Below are 23,685 nucleotides of genomic sequence, written 5' to 3' on the forward strand. Positions count from 1 at the left end.
ATGAAATTAAAGTATGCGCAAACATACTTTCCTGTATGCAGGAGAAAACGTAATATAAGTAAACTCAAGTGTACTTATTTTAATTAATTGAAGGCCTCATTTGCATTTACAGGTCAGCAATGTATACAAGTGCATATTTTAGAAACTATAGATTTTTTTAGGCTAATATATTTCTATGTAAATTATCGTAAAAAGAAACACAACAGAAGCACTCACAGTACAACACGGCCAACTTCAAACATGTACATAAGTCAGTAGTTACTTAATGCGTGCATTCGAGTATTGCATGTTTTTACTGTTTTCACTTACAAATCCCTCCATATCGTGTTAAAATCTGTGCTGACCGCTTTCTGCGACTGAAACAGTGCTGACCTACAAGGCGTATGCATTTGAAGTAAAGTTTGTGTTTGCTTTCCCAGTATCAACTACATTTTCCAGAGCTCCACCCTCGCCTGGGTTTAGAAAGATTTTTTTCCTTCTTTTTTTCTTTTTCTTTTTTTTTTAAATGTGCAGCTGCCCTGGAGCAGAGGGAGGAACAGCTGGCTGAGGGAAGAGCCAGCCCGGGGAGTCAGTCACATTCCTGGCTGGGATTCAATGACTGAACCAGACACAAACAAACAGAGAGGGCGAGAGAGAGAGAGAGAGAGAGAGAGAGAGAGAGAGAGAGCGACTCACACATTGAGTGAGTGGGGAGACAGCAGACTGAATGTGCGCCAGACTGAGCAGACGAGGCATATTTCGGGCGCACATTAGGAGTGCGTAAAACCGCAGGAGCATAGAAACATAGTACCCGGTGATTGTATGTTGGATAATACGACTTCGGAGTCGCTTAGTTGTCGACTTTAATTGCGTGTGCTTACAGGAACTGCCCTATGATTTCAGCAGCTCTCAGTTTTCTGAATGGACGCGCTGGGAAGCTTCTCCGGTGACATGGAAGTGCGCGTTATTGAGCGTGTAGCCGGATGCTGAGGACGCCCGACCCGATAAGTCGATTTCAGCTCGCATTTTGAGTTTTGAACTCTCTTCTCTAACCGACAACATGGAGGGCACGAGCTTCCAGCCCCATCCTGGACTTCAGCAAACTCTGCAGCAGTTTAATCTGAGTTCCAGGCGCTCCCTCGGTGGACCGGCGGCGTTCTCCGCTCGATGGCACCAGGACTCACTCTTCGGGAAAGATGGCAAATCCGTCGAGATGATGCTCACCCTGCCGGCTCAGACACCTCCAGTGATGTCCGGTCCACTTTTCATCCCGTCCGACCGCTCCACCGAGAGGTGCGAGACGGTGCTGGAGCGGGAACCTATCTCCTGCTTCGTCGTCGGTGGTGAGAAACGACTGTGCCTACCGCAGATTCTCAACAGCGTTCTCAGAGATTTCTCCCTCCAGCAGATCAACTCGGTCTGCGACGATCTCCACATCTATTGCTCCAGGTGCACGGCGGACCAGCTAGAGATCCTCAAAGTGGTGGGTATCTTGCCCTTCTCGGCACCGTCCTGTGGGCTTATCACTCAGACGGATGCTGAACGGCTTTGCAACGCGCTCATCTACGGCGGTACTTACCCTCCTCACTGCAACAAGGAGTCGGGCTCTCTGGAGTTGGAGCGAACCGAGAAAAGCTTCAAAGTGTATCACGAATGTTTTGGTCGTTGTAAAGGCCTGTTTGTCCCGGAACTGTACACCTCTCCGGGTGCCGCCTGCATCCAGTGCATGGACTGCAGACTCATGTACCCACCTCACAAGTTTGTTGTCCACAGTCACAAGAGACTAGAGAACCGGACAGTCCACTGGGGCTTTGATTCGGCCAACTGGCGGGCTTATGTGCTCTTAGATCCGGACTACACCGGGAAAGAGGAGAAGAGTCACCTGGAGAAGCTGCTCAAAGAGTTAAAAGGAAAATTTGATCTCACGGGAAAACGGTCCAGTAAATCTTGCAGAGTAAGTCTGTGTGTTTTCCCCCTTTTTTGATTTTACAACGATAGCTTTTTGTGTTTGAGGAATTTTGCAGTGAATTGTTTGTTTGTATCTGTTGATATCTGAACTACATCATCTGCGCTGATTGACATTAATCTGAGAAGACTTCCTTCTTCTCAGGCCTGCCAAGTTTCCTTTGATTAACTGATTGATTGTATCTTTCACAAGTGTTACCAGCCTTATCAAATGCCCCAACAGGGTAAAAATGCTGATCAAATGTCACATCACACCTTTCTGTACCTGTCCCATCTCATTTAGAGGTTCACTCACTTCTTCTGTGTGTGGAAAAAAGTGAGACTAACAATCAGCTTAATGCTCCCGAGCATACATCCCATCACCTAAAACTCATCCACCCAACCCCCAGGGTTACCCAAGGGCAGCTGCATTATGATAAATTGAGTCTCCCTGATATATTTTATTAGTGTGTGAGAGAGAAGCGAGGGGGCAGGTCGTGCATTATGGTGCCATGAGGTGGAGAAGGGGGGGATAAGAGTTTAAGGAGGTCTTGAATATGGAAATGTGTGTGTGAAAGAGGGAGAAGAGGTTTGTGCTCATCAGGACAAGGATAAGAAATCTGAAAAGTGTGCGCGCATGTTTGTCTATGTGTGAGTGTCCCATTGTGGCTCCTTGCGTGGGTCAGAGATGTTTAGTATGGACAAAGGGCCAGGAGACGAGGTGGCTGTTCCTTCGTCACAGAGCAGCTGTTGTGTGGGACTCTGCTAATGAGTGGACATCTCTGTATGCATCACCATGGCGCTGCTCCAGTCTGAGCAGGAGCCAGGAGATGTCTCACAGGGAAACCTCAGTACTTGCTTTAATGGGAATAGACGCTGGTTTATAGAAACATGAAATGAGGAGGTTGTGTTGAGGCTCTTCGCTGCTGATTTATGTCACCTTTCCACGAATTGGATGGCCTCTTGACGAAATCTCGCCGCAGTCGAGAAATATCTGTCTGTGGTATTTAAGTCTTGCACCTGTGATGTTTCAGCAGGTCTTGACGCATGACCTGTGAGTTATATATTTCCACAAAATGTTGATTCCTGCACTGTCAGTGTTTCAGAGAGTGTGCGAGAGATACAGAGGGCCTGCTCATCATGGATTGAAAGGGACGAAGGGGGCAGTGTTTGTTTGTTTGCTGTGGTTCACTGTCAGTTGTGTCCCAGTTAGCAGACAGGCCCCGTCCTCAGGGAGCTGCACACCAGCGCTCTCCTATACATCAGCCTGACAGGCCAAGCTGCTGAAAGGCTGGACTGAGGCTCACAGACTGTGTTTGGCTCAGCTTACCCATAAAATAAAAACACAATGTTATCGGTCTGTCTCAGCCTCCCTCTGATGTCAGGGTGTTTTATTAATAAGAGGCAGCCCCGAAGGTTAGCTCCTCTGCCTGTAACATCTGTCTAGACTCCCACCTCATGCACTGAACATGGTGGTTGTTGCAGACACCGCCAGGGGAAGGTACTCAGTTTACTGGACCGACTAAAATGTATTTATTTATTTAAAATTCTAGTTTTTATTGATAACATGTGCGTGTACATGCAAGTATTCCCAGTCATATTCTAAATGGGGAAAGGGGAAAAAAAAGTATTCTGCCCACAAAACAGCAGAAGCCGGATTGGCCAGGCCAGTCATTGTGTCTGTTTTGCATCAAATGCAGCATTTGGTCATTTAGCCCTATAATGTGCAGATGAGGGCAGATTGGAGAGAGCACGCCGCAGACTCTCTCATTCAGAAGATGCAGGGTGTGTGAGCCCGGCCTTGATATGTGTTGTCAAAGGGCCTTGACCTGTGACCTCGCTCCAAAGACACTGACCCAGCCTACCCCCATTCTTTTTACACCATCCAATCTCATGCCCTTGTGTCCAGTTCACTGGCCAGATGGCTTTCTGATAAAAGACGGAGGGATATTCACCTGGCAGACAAAAACATTTTTTCTCAGCCGCGGCTCAATTTCCAATGAAACGTCACCGTATTGGAACCATTAGGTCAATTTTCAGACGAATAATAATATTTATTACTCTGTAAATTTTATGGGAATAGACACAAATTGCTTTCTTCATTGCTCTGAACTTTGCATGTAATAATTTAAATATGAACTTTTCTGATTAGCATGGAAATCTTCAAGAAAGAGGATTTCAACTGGAGGGGGAAAAACTTTTTGAATATTGTATTTAAATTAAAAAACAAAACAAAAAAAGCTCTAAGCAGTACGCCCAATGCAATCAATCATTTGAATGAGTGGAGAGTAAAAGTAGACTCTGCAGAACTGTGTCGACCCTCCTTAATGGAATGGATATTAAAACCACCCAAGTGAGGCCAATTTATTCCATTTCTCAACCCATTGTTCTCCTGGCTCAATGCAATTAGTCTCAAACCTGGAGTAAACCAGAGTGTGTGCCCAAGGCTGAAGGGTTGCATGTTTTGATCATGAGCTGTTTTTATAAGTGAATGAATAAATGAAAAAAAAATCTCTCGACTGCTTTCATCACCCGGTAACCATGCCTTTATCTGCACTTGTGTGTAGGTGTCTTTATGTAAAGCGGGTATAAAAGTGTGTTTGCATGTAAACAGGCGAGTGTAATGACTGGATCAGCTGTGCGAGCCAGATTAAAATGAGCTCACGGCCAGCTCATTTCCATTCCCATCTGTCTGCTGACCTCTGTAAAGCCCTGGATCCTGACGTGGTATAACTCTTTGGTCCTTGGTGGGCCTGTCTGACCCACTCATTAAAGACCCAACCCACCCGTATCACCATCGTGCTGTAAACACTGAGCAAATCGCATTGAATTCAGGTTTGGTAGCATGTTTCTCAATCTCCCGGCGCATCAAAAACTGCAGTTTCAGTTGGACACATCATTCTTTTGAGTGCAGTCGCCTGAGTCCTGACACCCACGTAAACTCGCTCCACCCTCCCTCCTCCCTCTGCAGTAGACAACACTCCTGTGCTGGCCAGAGTGTTTTGGCCAAAGCGGGGACAGTGTGTCAAGGCAAAAGGGGTGTCAGGCGCTCCCAGGGGTTGTGGCCTCCATTCTAGCGGCGATGACCCCATGTTTAAAGAGTGTCAGCTGGGGTTCTGTCATGGGTAATGTGCGCTAAAGACCTGCCGCCTCCTTTGTTTGGGAGCCAGGCTTTCAGAGGCTGTGAAGTGCAGCAGTTTCTCTTTGTTACCGTGCTGTTTCTTTAGCCGCTGTGTGGATAGGTCCGTAACCTCCAGCCTTTCCGAGGGTGGGAAATCCACGCTTGTGAGTTTGCTGTGTCACCGGTTTCCTAGTTATGTGCTCAAAGACAGAGTGGAGCCTTTGGTGGTGTCTGCATGTCTGATAGAGATAACACTGGGCAATAATTCAGTGTTATCATTAATAGACTTTCAGTTGAATCATATTGCTTTTTTGATATTATCATGTAATGATTTTATAGTCTTTTGAATTTGGCCTTATGGGTTATTTTAAGAAAATTAAATTGGAAGCAATTAATAGATTATTTTATGACTACAAATAGATCTGACATAATTTTCTCTGTCTATACAAATATATACAACAATTAAAATGATTATTAAAGTTAAAAAGGTTATTTTTTTGTATTTTCAACAGTCCATTTGTTGAAAAGCTTAAAAAAACACATAACATAACACTTTTGACTGATTTCTCCTGTAAAAATAACCACAAACAAACAAGCAAACAAACAAACAAAAGAAGCAATAAATAAATAAAATAGCATAAAATATGTTATAAGTTATTAATGCCAGCAGTGGTTTTAACATCATTGTGTTCAAACTACTTCAAGTGTCTGCAAGTAAAAGCAAATTCATTCTCTGCATTTAAATTAAAGTATTAGGAGCTGTGGGACAAGCACAAAGCCAGCGCCTTGGTTAAAGGTATAATATAGTATTAACCTCAGTCCATATTATATTACTACTAATACCTACTTTAAATGAGGTTCTTTATGTGTTTTGTTTCTTGCATTCGCTGCTGTGTTTAGGCGCATAATGGCTTCTTACAAAGTGAAATCGCAAGAATTGGAGTAGAAAATGGATAAATAAAATACATTCATGCAACTTATCGAGGTAATTCAATTATTCAAAAACCCTAAAACTAAACAAGAAATAATTTCGGGGATTTCAGACATATAAGAGTGCCCGTTTCTTTTTCTGATCATTTTGCGTGGACGGGGTTTAGCTCGTTTCTGCTCTGAACCTCGATGACACAGTGCAGTGCTAATGTGTGAAAGACTTCTTGTATAACTCATGGAGTGAGGGAGGAAGATGATTAGTGTTGATCAGTGATGATGAGATGAGGGAGGAGATGAGCACTGGCTGTGACTGCAGTCAACAAGCCAGTCAGTCAGTCAGTTGGTCCGTTAGTGGCAGAACAGATGCCTGTATTGAGTTAGTGTTATTCCACAATCATCATCAATTCCTCCTCGATCACCTCCTGATTTCCAGCTCTGTGATTAAGAGTCAGGCCCATCTGGTGCAGAGACAGGAAATCCTGGAGTCTGCATCTGCTGCTGGCTGAGCTAGTAAGCTGCTGCAGTCAAGGGGGTTTAGGCTCTTATAATCCTACATAACTACTGGAATGCCGAGACCATAGTGCACATCAAAACCATCGTTTTCTCTGGATGGCATTTGCAGAACGTGCAAAGGCTCCGCTGTGGACTTTCTTCTTCTTCTTCTTCTTCTCCCCACTCAAAGTATCCTCTCAATTTATAGCCTGTCCCAGTGGAATTTCGTAATTAGAGCATGAATTAGATATACTGCAGAGAGCACATTACATAGAGCAACCAACAGCGTAACTGCATATATAAAATTAAGTGCTCGCCTGGTGAGACATTAGAGGTCAAAAGACATAAAGGCACGAAAATATTTATCCCTTTAAATTTCTTCTCGTCTCTCTATAATGACTTGCAGATCTAAGCTACAGAACTGTTAGACCACATTGGAGATGTGCTAATGGAGCTCCAGCCAGAGCAGAAGTAGGCCCTGCTGGTGCCATATGACAAATCGGCATGCTGCTCTCGCCTACAATCCGCCCACCAAACACCTTCAAAGCTATCAGGAGGATTAGCTCACGCAGCTAAACCAAACAGACTGCTCAGTGTTCAGACAGCATTTGGTCCAAATCTTGTTTGTGCCTCCTGTTTTGGTGGCTAGCAGATCACAATCGGGGGGCTGCTGTCGGTTCAGTCATAACTGGGGCAGTGCTGAGGTGATGCACAGTGCCGTGGCTGCGGCAAAAAGAAGAATAAATGTTTTAGGGATTTGGACGACTACCTTGCTCTTTGGGATATACATAATTTATTTTCGGATTAGGATGGTTTAGATTAACTTTGAGTTCTCTGCAAAGTTCAGAAGACGGTGTAGCCAAGGCGACTCAGACGGGCGCGAATGCACTTTTGTCTTTTTTTGTGACATAAAAGCTTCGTGTTCAGTTCTGGCGGGAGGGGGAAAAGGCTCTGGATCTGTTTTGTATATGTTTCTGCATGTGGGCAGGTGTGGAGAACAACATTTAGAGGCCTCTGTCAGACTCCACACACTGCCAGGAAGGACTCGTCCTCAGTCAGAGTCTGCGCCGTATGCTTGTGATTGGAGGGCGCCTGTGGTTGCTAAGCAGAGCTGCTCTTCCTGTGCTAAATAAGAACTTCATGCTCTCTGGCTGGTGGGCTCAAAAGTAGCACGCCAAAACGCACACTCACGCAAACACACGCGCACACACACACACACCTCTTACAGTACAGAGACCTAACGCGTCTCCATTCACTGCCCATCCTCTTTCATTGTGACCTCCACACTGTGACTCGACCACTCTCTCCTCCTCCTCCTCCTGCTGCCCTCATGCTTTCCTTCCTCCATCTCCTCCTCCTCCACTTCGCATAACATTCACTTCTCCCACAGGTCAGCACGGAGTAAACCTCCCCCCCTCCATCACTGAGACCTCCTCGACTGACACCACCTCTTTCTCTCTCCTCTGCCTCGCCACCATCACTCACCTCCTCAGTTTGACACCTCCTCAACCCTGTAGGACACACACACATGCATTCACACGCACGTACTCACAAAGACACAGACACAGGCTCTCCTACACTGAGTTCTCCTACTGCACTCCCCCTCACACTGCATTATACTTAGATCTCCACCTCCACTGTAGTGAGCACATGCTGTATCGGTCTGTATTCAGACTGGCCTACATACAGTATGCCACACATGTATCACTGTGCTGTTCCTTTGGTACAAAAGCTGCTGGTCTCACTCAGATGGATGGATGGATAGATAGATAGATAGATAGATAGATAGATAGATAGATAGATAGGGAGTGAGTGCTACTTTGTCAGGATGACCTCATAACCATCCTCTAGGCTTTCAAGAGCCTGCTAAATGAACAAATGGGTGGGCTCTACATTTTTGTCTCTCTCCTGATGGGCTGTGTGCTATGAAAGATCTCTATCATGTTGTGTATCTGCTGGTAAAAGAGCACTGTGTCTTCTTCCTGAGTAGATGCATGTACCATGCGGCTCTTAGGAGTTTTATTTCGCTTACTTTTACTTTCTTAGTTGGTTACAGCTTTTGGGTCGTAGAAGCTCAATCATTTTGTGCAAGTCCCCGTAAGCTCTTCAGGCCAGCTCAACATGTTGTCTTGCAGAGACGAAGCAATGCAGCATTGTCAGCAGGCACCCGTATCAAATGAATTCAGCACAGCTGTCCTAGCAGACTCTATTGCAGTGATTGGGGGGGGGGGGTAGAGAAACGTTATTTATTCAGTATTAAACTCACCCCAGGACCCGTCATGGCCACTCTTTGCCACAGTATCATTTGGTCAGGTGGACCTTTTCCCTCTTTGACCTTGCCGGTCTTGTTTATTACCTCATTCAAAAGCAGAATGTACTGTAACTTTGCAAATGCATCCATCTCATGAGCTGGCCACCTGCCCCACTAGGTTCTCGCTGTCTGTTCTTTCTTTCTTTTCAGCACACCAGTGGCTATATTTAAAAAGACAGGCGTAAAGATAGGCCACGGTTGCTCACACGCTGAGGTTACCTCCCCACACCCCCCACCTTTTTGCAGGTGTCTGATAGTTTCAAGATTGTCCCTGCGCTGCACTTGCTGTGCCGGCTGTCTAGGCAGGGCAGACTCCCTCCCTTGTGCTCGTAGCATTGACAAGCGTCTGGCTTTATTTCCAGCCAGTCGACGAGCTCAGATACAGGCAGCCATGGACTGAAATAGAGCAGGCCCACCCTTTATCCTATAATGAAGGGACTATTATAAGCCCAGTGTCTTAAGCTGTGTATAGCCGATGTCAAGGGAAGCGCTAGTGCATACATCATGTTAAAAAACATCAAGCTGCTTTAAAGATTACCATCAAAACTAATCACCTCTCCTTTTGCCGTCAACAGCCTTAATCTGCAGCACAGGAGTATGTGTTTAAGTACAAGGTCATGCCACCTCTCGTGAGCTGATGAGACTCTTTGCTTGAGACAAGAGTGAGAAAAAAACATAGGAAGACAGTTTTGAACTAAAAATAAGACAATAAAACAAATCTATTTGGAAGAAAATCGGTTCACTTGTGACCTCGTACCAGTCGGCTGAAAGCAGAGATAACAGTCTGGTCGAGGCATCTGTCCCATATGGAATGTATGAATTATTCCAGGGGTAGCAGGGCGTTGTTGGAGCACTCATCTTCACAAAGACGCCCATCTCTGAATGTCCATATTTAATTCACTCCTTTCAGCTGCTGAACTGTACAGGCTGCCGATATAATGAGTCCCTCCAAAGAGATTAGCCGCCCTGTCATCAATGCAACTCCCTAATTTCTCTGCCTGTGTTGTGGTGCAGGCTGCTGGGATAAAGGGCCTTGGCCGGACACAGTGGGAGGAAGTGGCTTTTGTGTTGCAAGCAGGTGCAGTGGAATGACAGTTTGGTTTTTTGGATACGTACGTGTATGTTTCTCTGTGTGTATGTGCGTGCAGTTCTGTATCTGGCTAAGCTTGGAGGGTATGTGCTCCCTGAGTGCCTCTGAGATACACCAGGAACCTCTGGAGCTTGACTTGAACCCTCAATCACAGGGCTCTTCAGGGGTTTGCAGTAAATTCTTCAGGCGAATGGTTTTCTCTCCCCTTCGTCGTCCTCCTCCTCCCCCTCTTTTTTCTCTCTTTTTTTTTGCTCACATCTGGTGAACAGCGCTAGCACCCCTGTCATCTTTTACTGCGTTGAGGTCATTTCCACCCTATCAGTAAAGTGGAAACACATGATGTGCAGGATTCGGCCTTAATGGGGTGGGGCTGGCATGGACCAGCACTGACACAGCTTTACAGCCAAGAACTGCCAAAAACGGCCTCTCTGTGAAATGCCTCCTACTTTAAAATTAAAACCATTTGGGGGTAAATAATATTAGAATGCACAAACCTGTTAAAAATCATCACTAAATACAAATAACTGCTATAATTAGTCACTTTAAAAACACACACACACACATAGGATGTGCACATGTTTTCCAGAAATGCTGCAGTGAGGTGGAGCTTCGTCTGCAAGAACAAAGCTGAAGTAACTCATGACGCTTTGAAAGTGCAATAAAAAAAACTTACCAAGCATTGTTTAGACCTACACAATGATAAGTGTATAATGAGTACCAACTCCGGAAGACTCTTTTTGGAGTTTCTCTTCCTCTGTTCAGAGTTTTATTTTTGCTGTGAAATTCTTCTCTTCGTATAGGCTTTTTTTTTCTTTTTCTTTTTAACCGCATTATTGAATCCAACTGGTGAGCCGGGTACAGACTTTGGTACATGCTCCAGATAAAGGGTGCATCCTCGAGTTTAATTGGGATTCTCCTCTAGCACTAATGTGGATTCCCTTTAGTCTGTTGCGGCTCCATTCTTCTTATAACATTTTTCACAGCACAGCCCGCGGTGTTTGTTATTCTTCGAGATGAGCTTGTGTCATTTGTGAAAACTCAGCTCTGCCTTCTGACACGTTTTGCTTGATTTCTCCACAGTGCATCATTAGCAGCGGATTCATCTCGCCACAGATTTGTTTTTAAGTCGGGCAGAATTTTTTTTTCAAACCATTGACCAGTCTTTTTTAAAAAAAATTTTACCTGCTGATTTTAACTGTTAAAAACATTGTACAGTAATATGCCCAGATAATGTGCCGCTAAGGAATCTCAGTGGAATTAACAGTTTTAATGTAGTTTTACTGCCTCGCTACATGGATCTCAATGTGCCTCCAAGCAAATTCCAGTCACACTGTGGTTTCCATTTTGTGGTAGACAGAGCTGCAGTGTAAAAAGGGGTGGGCTACAGTCAGTCAGTTACTGCTGTCTGTGAGCAGACTACGGGCAGGCAGAGCGGCTGCTCAGAGCAGCTGCATGGATTTTTATTTCTGCTGTCCAACAGGACTCCATCACAGACTGCAGCAGCACTCATTATTGAGGGCACACACTCCTGTGCTGCATGCCTCTGTCCTCATTACCTCTGCAGCAGCTTAGCTCTTTGCCTTTGTTCTCTCTCTTGGCCTGAAACTGGAGAATATGGAGAGAAGTGCTGAGGCTGCAGTTAGCTGGGCTGCCCACAACTTCTGCCGCACAGGAGAAAACATAGCGCAGACAACCACCACCCCCCTAAGCCCTCTCGTCTACATATTTTCACAAAGCCATCGCACAAGGGATGCTCTAGTTTGATTTATCACCCCGACTTCGATGTAGGCTGGTTGGATAAGAGCCTCGTTTCTTTGCCCTCGTTGCCCGTCTGTGTCTTGTTCGATTAAAATAGTTCACTCTTAGGTGTGTTTCGTGAGTTGGCCCACTGAACAAATGCCCTCAGGCCCATTCTGCTGTGTGAAAGGTCCCATAGACCTGCTGTTCAGAGGCATTAAATGGCAGCCGGGCAGAGTGGCTGGAGCAACAGTAAACTTTTATCACACTAATAACCCACAGACACAGCTAGCCTAATGGCTTTGCCAGCCATGGCAGGGGTTGCCTGCAGGTCAGGTTGAATTGCAGGACATAAATGGTAGGTTCCAACTGGTAGAACAAATAAAGGAAGAATTAATAAAAGAGGGGGGACGGGCATCCAAGCCTTGCAAAGGGGTTAGAAAGCCGTTACTGGAAGGACAGATAATCACCTTAAATTATTTGCAGTAATAGGACGCTTTTAATTTGACTGCTCTTTTATAGCAACGTGATCGGTGGCCTTTTAACCCTCTTTCCCACCCCACTCGGTTACCTTTCAAGCACTGGATTCACTCTGAGCCCTCAAAGGAGACAAGTCCTGCACGAGTGACAAGTGCGTGAAAAGATCTGCGTTTGCCCAGCGCTCGGTGAAAACATCAGTCCGAGAAGTAGCTGTGCTAGAGAGAGGGTGGGGGGAACATTTGTTAATGGAGTTCGAATCTAAACTTTTCCTCAGATTCCTCTCTGCCTCTGGCTGAGGTGGACGGGTGTTGAGAGTGTTTGTTTTAGGTGAAGTCAGTGCTGGAACAGAATGTTGTGAACCGCAGGCCAGACTGTGGTTCTGCGGTTCAGCTCCGACCTGAATGCAGACGGCTCTGTTTGTTTTGCTTCCCCGTTTCTCAGGGAGAATTTTAGACGCTGCCAAAGTCCTGCGCTCACACCCAAGACACGCAAATAAAAGTCCTTCACAGGGGGAAAAAGAAAAAAAAGTACCTGGGTGTAGTCTCTCCATCTGGACTTCACCACCTCCCCTGGTGGAAGGGTACAGTTCCATACATATCTCATCTTGTAAAAGGGCTCTTTGGGAGATGAGATGGCATTGGATTGCGTCGGTGGCAGGATGTTTGTGTGTTGTCTTCCAAGCCTTTTCATAAATAGCAGTTGTTATGTTACCGAGGTCAACTGGTTTTACTAGACTAGAGAGGCAAGTCCAGAGGCAAGGAGGCCTCCCTACCATCTGGCAGCCATAAAAGAGGGGAGCAGAAGGTTTTTAGTGGAGCTTTATGGGATGGTGGGTTGAGACATTGAGGGGAGGAGAGACATGAGTGGATGGTGGACTCTGGTTGCCCTCGAGCTGCAAAGCTTCCCCTGCAGTCTGAATGACAGGTCAGAAGTTCATTGCCTCTTTCTCATCTCGCATCTGCCTGGTAAGGTGGAGGAGGTGAGGAGTTCGAGGGCAAAGGAGAGGACGTCACCGTGAAGTTGCTATTGCTGCTGTGAATAGAGATGTATTCTGGGCGAGACATCTGCGTTTTGTTTTATGAGCCCGCTGTATTTTTAAAAGTGTTTCAGGAGACTATAGTCAGCTGGCCTGTTAGCTTGTTATGCTACACAGAGGACGAGACTGAAGTCCTACAGATGGTGCAGGATTATGTGGCTGCGTAAACACGGGTGATTCAATGACATGGTGTTGTTTGGGTATGCGTCACTCTCTCAAAGCACCCTGCTCGCCACAGAGTAACGAACAGTAAGTTGTTTTGGACAACTGCAGATCCAGGGTCTCTCTCTCTCTCTCCTTTTGTCCAGAAACGGCTTCACAGTCAGGTGGTGGCTTCATTTTACCTTAAGTGGCAATTACAACATTGTTAAGCCTTGAAAATGGTCGAGCTCAAGGAGAGCAGGATGCTCATGGAGACTTCAGGGATGAAGACACTCCAGAGACTCTCAGTTGTGATTTCTTTTCCAGTTTTTAAGAGCCTGAGCTGGAGCTGTCTGGTCCATCTGAAGCTGGATTCCCAGCCTTATAGGTTTTCCAGAACGGGGTTATCATTGCAGAGGACTGTGCAGCTTTGCTGACTCTGGCACTGATACCTCCCATAGAGACTTCATTTGTTGTTATGCTGCAGCTGAGATGCGTTAACCCTTTAGCCCCTTTAGGATATTTAGCTAATGGAGGGATATGCCACTCTGTTATTACTTACACTAACCTTGTGCAACACTTCCATGTCACAACGTGCACATACGTTTGCGTAATATGAACGCTCTAATTAAAAGACGGAGTAAAAGTCAATTTGCTAATAATATAAATTATGTATACTGACCTCTTTCTCTCACCAGTCTGCCACTGGGGTTTTAGACCCTCTGCTGCTTCATGCAGTCTGTATACAAAGACAAGAAAAGTGCTGACGGCGAAAGAATGAGAGCGTGTTTGGCAGGCACGCCCTTGTAGGTTTCTGTGTCACTCAGCGCTATTAAATTTTTAATCGTTTCCTTGCCGTGGTATAACGCTCAACAAGGCTCTGCTCACACAGTGTTTATGCTCTGTGCAATTCATAAAATAGGGGGAAAAGAAAGTAAAAAGTGGGATTTTTATTTTATTAAGATTTTGAAAAAAAAAACTGTTAAGTTAAAATATTGTTTTCTTATTTATTTTCTTACTTATTCCCGACAAAACGCAGAAGTAGAAGCTGAACTAAAGCTGCTTTTAAGGGCTGCACTCACAATGAGATTAATCAATTAGCGGGTCGATAGAAGATGCGCTGCCAACTATTAATCCACATATAAATTCAGGTTATTTTTTTCAAGCACACTTGGACACTTAATAACGTCAATTTAATTATTCAGTTATCCAGACAAAAAGTCAAACTGCTGATGAATCCGTGGCTTGTTGGAGTCGTCTCTGTGCCCTTTGAGGCAGACACCACAGTAGTAGTCATCATAATAATAATAACAATAATAATAGCTGCAATTTATAAAGCTCCACCCTCGGTGGTGTTACTGTCATTCCAAAGTCCTCAGTATGATTTATTGAAGTGTCTCCAAGAATTATCATGACAATGATCTTAAATATTCTCGATGCCAACATCGTTGATTGCACTTGCCAAACTTTAAAGAAAGCATCAAAGGCACCTTCAAAGGCAGGCGCAGTCAAAGAATCCAGCCACAGATTCACGGAGAGCCTCTCAGCATACTTTGGCCTATTTATCAGCTCGCATTTTGCGTCACGCGAGCGTCTCGAGCATTAGGAAAAGGAGTGAAATAAAGCACAGGCTCTTGATTGAGAGGCTGGAAATGAGGGACTCTGCTCTTTCTTTAGTGGTTCCGTCCACTGCAGTGATTCAGGGGATAAAAATGTGGCCTGTGTCTCTTTAAGAGCGCTGGCCTGTCTGCAGAATGCATCAGTCCTGTGGAGCAGACACAGGCCAGCAGGAGGAGGGGGGTAAAGGGAGGAGCGTGGGGCTATGTGGAGGGAGGTATGAGGACAGGAGGGAACAGCCGCAGTCTGGGCTTCCAGCCTCCTGGCTAGACTGCTGAAAGTTATTATTGAGTTCCTGTGTAGGGCCTCCCCTCCCTGTGGCATACTCCTCTGTGTTCACTACAAGGTAAACGGCGAGTATGGGAGAACCAAACAGAAAAGTTGGCAGCCTCACATGCCCCTTTGCAATGACCTTATATGCAACAAATAAAGGATAATTTTGTTTGATTTGGAGTTTTTGCAAGGGTGAAACCTCTGAAAGACTCGCAAGACTTGAGAGAAACCACACATGCGCGTAGCCTCGCAGCTGCCTGAGAGCAGCTGAAACTGTGGCCTAGCTCACGGTTGTCTTGAGTTACAGTTTAGCAGACATGTCCTGTTTTCTTAGGAATGGCCTTAACCAGTCAAGACATGAAGGTTGACGGCTCACCAATAAGAAAGCGGGGGGACTAAATCCTCGTCTGGCGTGCTAAATGATGAGTATGATTCAAGGACAGATGGTGGGAGGACAGCGTCTCCTTCGAGTAACTTTGTCTTTAGAGTAGACGAGGCATAATTTGCTGGAAAACGATGTGGTTGCATAAATCTTGAGAACAGGACCGACTGCTTTCACAGCGCCGTTTTCGCAGGACTGTTTTCAGTGCTGCAGTACGTCGCGACTCAGAGATTTGCTGTCTGAGGAAAGGCCATGCAGATTACATACTTACATACATCATGCCCTCCGCTGAGGCCTGTGCCTGCCTGCAACACTAATCCCTAGCTTGCCTCCCCTTTAGCGGCTACATTAGGGCCACAGAGCGCCTGCGTCCTTCCAACTCAGCCCACCAAGCGAGAGAGAGAGACAGACTTTTACATAATGCTCTGTTTGGTGCATTTGTTCCGAACCTGCTGCTGCTTTATAGCAGAGCTCCTGCAGGTTAACCCAGCTGCTGCCTTTCCCACTTGCCATGGCTCCAGTCCACAAAAAGGCTGAACCCGTGCAGCACCTGAGGCTCGTCGGGAGCCCGCGAGACTACTTGCCCGCACATATCTTCTGCAGCTTATGTCACATGTTCGCCCTGATTAATCCCAGCATGTGCCTTCATTCATGGTCAGTGCGATCATTTGGCCTCTGCTTTAAAGCTGTCCCAGGCAGGGTTTTGCAGGAAAGCTGGGCGAGGGGGGAAAACCCTGGCGCTGAAATGGGTATTTTGTGGAGTTCTGTTTGTTGAGTCAGAGCTTATGGGCTCTACTGTTATGTGGTTGCCATGGAGAAAAACACAGGCTCTTGTGCAATAAAATCATCCAGGAAAAGACATTTCCAAGAATTTTTTAGAGTGAAGAAACAGACGGCAAATCGCAGAATTCATGAGGTGCTGCGGTCCACCACCCAGCCCCTTCAGTCCTCCATTTTAGAGCGCTCATATTCATTTTATGGAAGCGGCTCGGCTCGAGCCCTCTCACCTAATTATTTCTGTAAGCAGATATGTTTTCCTATGAATGGAGGAGGGACACAAAACCAGTGTTTAAGGATGGAATGTGTGATCTTAGGAACGGATGTTGTGGGTGTTTTATCCCCTATTTCCCTTACAGACAATTCCTCTAACAAGTGGAAACAAGTGAAATGCTATTTGATCTCTGTCAAATATTACTGTATACACACACTCACTGTGAGGTCGTCGTACATTTGAGCCAGATTGTTAGTCTGCCAGCGAGAGGAGAACATTTTCAGACGCCGTAACTCGTAACGTTGTTTTGAAAATAGGTTGACAGTTAATTAGTTGAACAAGTAGAAAACTTAGCGGCTTTCTTGTTTTGGGCGTTTTTTTTTTTTTCCCCCATCTGGAGTCGTTCTCTTCAGTTACGTCAGTGCTCCTTATTGCTCGTTAATGTGAGTTCTTTTATTATTATTTTTTTTCCCTCACCATTTCCCGTCTATTTAAATGGGCCCATTAGCACATTTCAAATCGTGCAGCTTTCTGGTTGCGTTTCTTTTGCATCTGGGAAAATGCCTACTATGCAGCGCTGCAGTCACAAATGATACAATGTTACAGGCTTGGAGGCTAAATTTCAAGTTCAAAGATAATTAAAAAGAATGCCTTTAAAATTCCCATCAGGTGTCTTTTTAATAGTGTTTCACTGTTTAAATAGAAACGCCATTGGTGGAACAAAGATTAGCTCCTCTAAGCTGGTGACCAGGAAGGCTGCATTTCAGCTAAATGACCTAGAATGGTATCTATAAATTTCAGCAGGATTTATTACTTTGCTTCAACCAATTAGCTCCTGAGCATTTTCTCAGGATGTATACTGTGTTGGTGAAATTACATCTCATGGGACCCTGGGTGAGCAGTGACCCTAACTTCACCTCGCCCTCTCACAACTTTTATGGCCTCCTCCCCCAAATCCCCTTCTGCCCCCCCGCCCCACCCCCCTTCCATCCCCTCACACCTCTTAACCTCTGGTATTCATCCCATTTTCATCTTTCCAAATAAACCTGCCACCTGCCCTCCTCTCCGCTGCCTGATCAGGGGGGCATGTGGTCATGTGGCTCGTATTACCGTGAAGGCACGGCACCGCAAGCCGCTCCTCAGCTGGTCAGTGAGCTGCTTTAAAATTTTGAAAAATGACCATCCCCTCAGTGACTCATTGGTTACACTGGGTTTTTATCATCAGCTTGTACTTTAAATTGGCTGCGGGTAACTGTGCCGTAAGTTAGTCTTTCTCAGATATTCAGTGATTTCCACAGCGAAGAGCCTGGTGAACAGTCTGAATGAAGATGAATGTATGACCGCTGCAATTATAACCCAGGCTTTGAGTCAGATCTGTGATAGCCACCAAACTCGGGAGACCCTCAAAAGTCTTCTTAAAGATTAAATTGAACTCTTAATGATTAATTAAATATCTTCTTAAGCTAAGGTAAGTTTCCTGAGCAGTTGGGCATTTCAGTGAGGAAAGGTGTTATGTTTTGTTGACTAGATAAGACGGTCAATGGGAACAAAGTGCAATACAGTTGATTGGATTTCATTAAGTATATTAATAATATCATGACTGCTGGGAACAATGGAAATGTACAATTCTGGCTAAAAATTGCATTATAGAATGTAAGGATGGCAATCCAATGTTGGTTTATGAAGAACTGCAAGAGAACATCCAAGGAAGTTGTGATATTATTTTGTGAAATAAATAACTGGCAACCCAAGTCAGTAATGAAAACGGTGGGAAGATACCAAAGTATAATGAGAATAGCCGATTGATTAACGGGTATGGCTGTAGTTGGAAAGGGTACTGATGGTAGTAAGAGAAACGATGTGTGCCTTTAGGCCAGAATAGCAGAGGAGAGCATGCTCGCTGGATGCTGAAACAGAATAAACCGAAGAATAAATAATTGAAATATCTCGCATAATAAATAGCAAGTGAGGCGAAGCAGCCTGAATCGGTATGGAAACCACGTGCTTGGATTTGAAATTGGATGTTGCAAAACATGAGACTAATCTGGATGAAAGTACAAGCACATGGCACCAACCCAGATCTTTACAGATGTTATCTCCTTTCAAAATCGGACTGGAAGAGAATAAAATATACTGACAAGAATGAACCGCTGCAAACCTGGCAACCCATTGAATTTAATACCTGTATGAGGACTTCAAGATTTACTATGTATGCTTTTTTTCATAATTGATATTTACAGCCCTGTTGTAGTTTAATAAAATGTAGAAATGGTGACTATAAATCCCATTTGACTCTTGTGTATGTAAAATTCGGACGTAATTTTCATTTTTTCAATTTACATCCATATGTAAGCAGCGGTCCTTCAATTTGGAGGCCTGGCTCTTCCTCAACGATGCCGGGCTCCCAGGCCGCCTCCTGTGCAAACCTCACAGTCTCTGCCCTGTGAGGGAGGTGCAGTGGAGTCTTCTAGTACCAGGTACTGGGAGTGATATAATGGTCTGTGTATTTGGAGCTGTTTGTGTTTGGGTTACCGAGAGCCGAGAGGTTATCCGGTGACATGTTAATCGTCAATCTGCCTTCTTTGCTGTGGCATTAGTATTAATCTGCAGGATTAAAACTCAGCCAGTCAGACACTGGACTCACAGCCTTTACTGTAGAGCTTCGCTAACATTGAGAGAGCTGTGCACACATCCCTGGGTACAGGCTGGGATGTGCTTATCGGCATTTACAGTTGGAAGACATCAGTCCTCTGATTAGATGATGTTTGTTAACACATCGTGTTTTGGAAGTAACAGAGTCCGTTTTTATCAGAGATTTTCACCCGTGTCTTTCATCGCTCAACAGTCACAAATCAACAGATTTTCCACTGACTCCTACCCCCACCCCCCTTTTTTTTTATTCCCACATAGTGTAAATAACTATTTTCTTCATTCAGTCTGAAAGTATTTTCATAAAGACTTAATTTAACAACTGTAAGCATATAAGGGTCAGTTTATCCAGCATGGTAGGTACTTTCCAGCCAGCATAAACCATTTTGCCTTTCTTGTTTTTGACAAGAAAATGAGCACATTGAGACCCTGATGACTGAAAGATGCTCACGGCCTAACAGAGAGTCCATAATATGCAGCTGAACTGCATGCGATGTACCTCTTTTATGGAGTAAAAGATATGGTATTCTGACCTCTGCTGCTCCGAGCAATTTTTAAATTGCTGGAAAGCCTCCATAAATGAAGCCTACTGATACACCTACAGATATATTTTTTTAGCTGCTCTATCACAAAATTAATGTCAGCACCATTGTCTTGAGCACCATGTTTTTTAATTCTAGATTTTTTTAAAAATTTTTTTACATTTATAGAATGGAAATTATTGCAGTTTTTTTTATTACATATTTCAAATTATTTCCAACAATTCCAGCTTTTGGGTTTAGAAATCACCTCCTTGTTCTTTTAAGACAACAAATCTGCTGTCGCTGATGTTCAACATCAGGGCTGCTCAGCTAACGCCAGATTGAGCGTGTTGTCTGTAAGTAAGAGGTGTAAATGTGGGTGATATTTGCAGGTCTTTTAACTTTAAGAATATCACTAATCATCTTAAATGAATCGTATTTGTGCTTCAAACTGTGACGTAAAATCGAGGTTATAGATCACTTAAAAACACACAAGTGCACCACCGCCGGAGAATCAGATGAGGGTCAGTGTAATGCCAAGGGATTAAGCTTGCATGGCAATGTCGTTGCTGGCACTGCCGTACAACACAGATCAAGTTCTGTGAAGGCACACACACGCGTCTGAAACTCGGGATACGGCCACGCTAACGCAGTGATTTTCTCTGCAACGCTGGTGCATTAAATGAAGTAATTAGGAAATATATTGATCCGTTTGTGGCGTTAGAATAACAGAGAAAGGGCTAGAATTTCTCCTTTTAGGTGTTGGAAGTACTTTGGAGCACATGGCTGTCTGGTAACCATTTTGGTTGGCCGGACAAAAGCTTTCTCACAGCTTTCCCTTCAATTCCAGAGCACTTAGACAATCGAAATCTGGGGTGATGCTTATAAAACTGCCTGGTTGCAGCTCTTTTTTTTTTTTAAATGACAAAGTATTTTCTTTAAGTACCATTCAAGTCCACCCATATGTAGTGAGTATTGCCCATAGACCCCTTTTTATTTCTATGTGTGATGCTCTCAAAAGTTGTGTGAATATATTTGATGTTGATTTGACGCATTCTGGTTATCAAATTATTTTCCGTTTACATAGAGTGAGTCATAGCTCCTTCTCCCTCCCTCTGTCTTTCTCGTTAACCTTCATCCCCTCAGGCCTTCTGGTCCGGCCTGCTCTTACATTATTATAAGTGTGCTAAATGTTATAGAAACATAAAGGCTTTGTGTCTGTGCATTCGTGTGGTATGTCCCAGTGAGATCGTGGCACAGAGCGAGTGTTTCTTTGCCCGCACCGGTTAGTAGATACTGCCTCGCGTCTTGCTTCAGATCTGGTCTGATTTCTAACTCTCTTATTCCAAGAGTACAGCAGGGGGGCTCAGACAACTATCTGCTGAATTTGGCACTATGTGTGTCTAGAAATACACCAGTCACAGAGCACGTTTCATTTCCTAAGATAACTTTGACTCACAACCATACCGAACATGCTCACCCTAATAAAATATAATCTGCAGCACTATCTGCTTCACGTCTTTTAGTGTCGGGTTTCCATATCTGTTGAAATAACTTATGAGTGCTTCCTAGTGTGAGGTCATCCTCTGAGGGAGAGAGTGATTTGGGCACCGCTGTCAACACCGCTGTAAGAAAGGCCGGCGGGCATGTCCCCGTTGTTATGGTTGCCATGTTTGGACCTGACTAGGAATTCACATTCAGTAGTACAGTAATCTTTCTTTGTGTTTGCTCTCACCGCCGAGATGATCTTTTCATGCGCACACAAGCAGTTCGCTTTATTCAGGAACAAGTTTTTTCATGATGAGGATCGTAAAAATGAAACTTGTCATCAAAAGATTAGAGAGTTTATTGTGCCCTAATATTTTTTCATCCGCATTTGCATGTGATGTATGATGGCATTGAAAGAGGCGAATTAAACCCAACAGAATACAAGTGCAATCTTTACTATAAAAATCTCTGTCCATGCCAAACTCTTAAAACTCTTAAAAGTGATGTAGGACTTTTTCTATCAACCCCCTCCATGAGTAGGACACAATACCTATCAAAGGAAGCAAAAGCGCCATCCTTTTACTGCTTTTGGTTGTGCAATTGAGGCTTGAGATTTTCCACCCTGTGGTTGACAGAACCACCTCCTGACAGAACTGCAGTAACCAGCTCTTTTCTGCATTTTAACCCTTTATTTGACAGCAGTGGACAGTGACTGCAAAAGACTAGAAAGATAATGACAGGGACCCTAACTGCTTGGCTATTCAAATGACCCCATAGGGAACCACGAAATGCTGAAAATATTATTAAAGTGTTATTATTCTACAGCCATGGCATTGTGAAGTACGTGCAGAAATGTCAAAGCAATAGACGTGTATTTGCACTGTCAAAACACGAAAAGATGACATTTGCATGTAAGGATACAAGCAACAATGTCATTAAACAGCAGGTCTGGATTTGCCCATTGTAGCATTGCTTATATGCAAAATTGTTTTCACTTTTTTTTTTCTCTTGTGGGCACATAAAATCAAATTTGCACTTATTGCAACTTCAAAGTCAAGCATTTTGCCACCGAACTGTAATCAGTACAACATCCTGTTCTATTTTCAGCAAAGTAAAACTTAAAGACTGGGTCTTAAAATATTGTTACGTTGTCAGGATTAATAAGTGAATGATATTATTGCACTGTTTTGCTCCTCTGCCATTAAGCTATATGTGTCAGGCTGTGTGCATCTGATGAGATTTTCCACCTTTAGGAACACCAGCTTGTCCTGCATCTTCCTCAGACCTCATCAAGTCTCAATCCCAAAGACAATTAGGACAATCCAATAAGCTCCGCTGTAATGCCGTCCTTATGCCTGGCCCTGCGGCTGTCTCTGTGTGGCTACGCTGCCATGGCTCAGTTCAGCCACGTAAACAAAATATTCTCAAGCAGAGACACAGTAAATTGATAAATTAAGCTAAGCTTTAGAGAGGGGAAATGAGAGCTACCCCGGTATCTGTGTGGAATATGGGATGAAGTTTCAGGGATATTCTGGGCAGACACCAATAATACTTCCCCAGCTGTTACAGTGACCACAGGGCTTTATATAAATCAAGGGACTGTCGTACAATTTATGCAGTGAGAGCCGAATAGAGCGTTTAAGGCATCCCTGTGACCGTCCACACCAAACCATAGGGATCAGATTACCAAAACTAGTATTCCTTCACTTCCAACTAAGGCTATTACCCATGTGAGCCATGCCAGTTGGTGTGCCCTTGAGTGAGACAGCGCCCCAGTAAGCACATGTCGATCTGGGGATTACATTCAGGGGTTTAGGAGGGGAAAGGAGGCCGTAATCTGAAACTGTTGTGTCTTGTTGCTGTGCACTTTTCTTAATGCCATGCTATCATGCAGCATACGTTGGTGTTGTATGACTGGGGCCCTGCAGGAAGTTCAGCTATTTTGGTCTTACCATATGAGTGTTGCCTCATGTTTTGTTTCTTGATAATTTCATTGCAGTGTTTTTTTAGTAGCACAACAGATGCTAGGGGTTTCAGTTTTACCCTTTCAGCAGATCCAACAGGCTTATTAGCTCTTAGCGTTTTGTTTTGTTGCTCAGAGATTAGATTATTCATGCCATTTTTATTCTTTTTTTATCTAGCCACTCTGCTTACCAGCACCCAAACACTCACTTAATCACATGATATAGATATATAAATTGTTTATCGTAATTTTGTTGTATAGAGCCAGGCTAGCAGTTTTATAATCTTCACAGTCTTTATGCTAAGCTAAGCTAAGCTACCTAGAAACTGGCTCTAACGCTAACATATTTCACTGACAGATAAATAAGAGAAAGAGGTGATAATCTTCTCGTCGTGCATCATTCCTAAAGCTATAGATAACAATAATAACTCTGTTCTCACCTAATCTTTTTTTATAGACAGAGAAACATGCACAGAAACAGGTTTTAAAAATGGCATGAGCACTTGCACTTGGACCCTTGCCACTTGCATATTATAATTT

At 44.2% G+C, this 23,685-nt stretch overlaps 1 protein-coding gene across 1 annotated transcript in view; it reads left to right on the top strand.

Moving 5' to 3' along the window:
- Nucleotides 1–490: 490 nt before the first annotated feature.
- Nucleotides 491–23,685, top strand: part of skib (SKI proto-oncogene b) — a 29,195-nt gene continuing 6,000 nt past the window's right edge. The window contains exon 1 of the mRNA XM_085456983.1: nucleotides 491–1,933. Coding sequence (XP_085313109.1) covers nucleotides 1,040–1,933 — 894 coding nt within the window. The 5' untranslated portion in view covers nucleotides 491–1,039. The remainder of the gene's footprint in view (nucleotides 1,934–23,685) is intronic.

This window comes from Copadichromis virginalis, linkage group LG5 (assembly GCF_057382275.1).
Source record: "Copadichromis virginalis isolate Kocher_CV1m ecotype Utaka linkage group LG5, C_Virginalis_male_GT1.1, whole genome shotgun sequence".
NCBI classification, from domain to species: Eukaryota; Metazoa; Chordata; class Actinopteri; order Cichliformes; family Cichlidae; genus Copadichromis; species Copadichromis virginalis.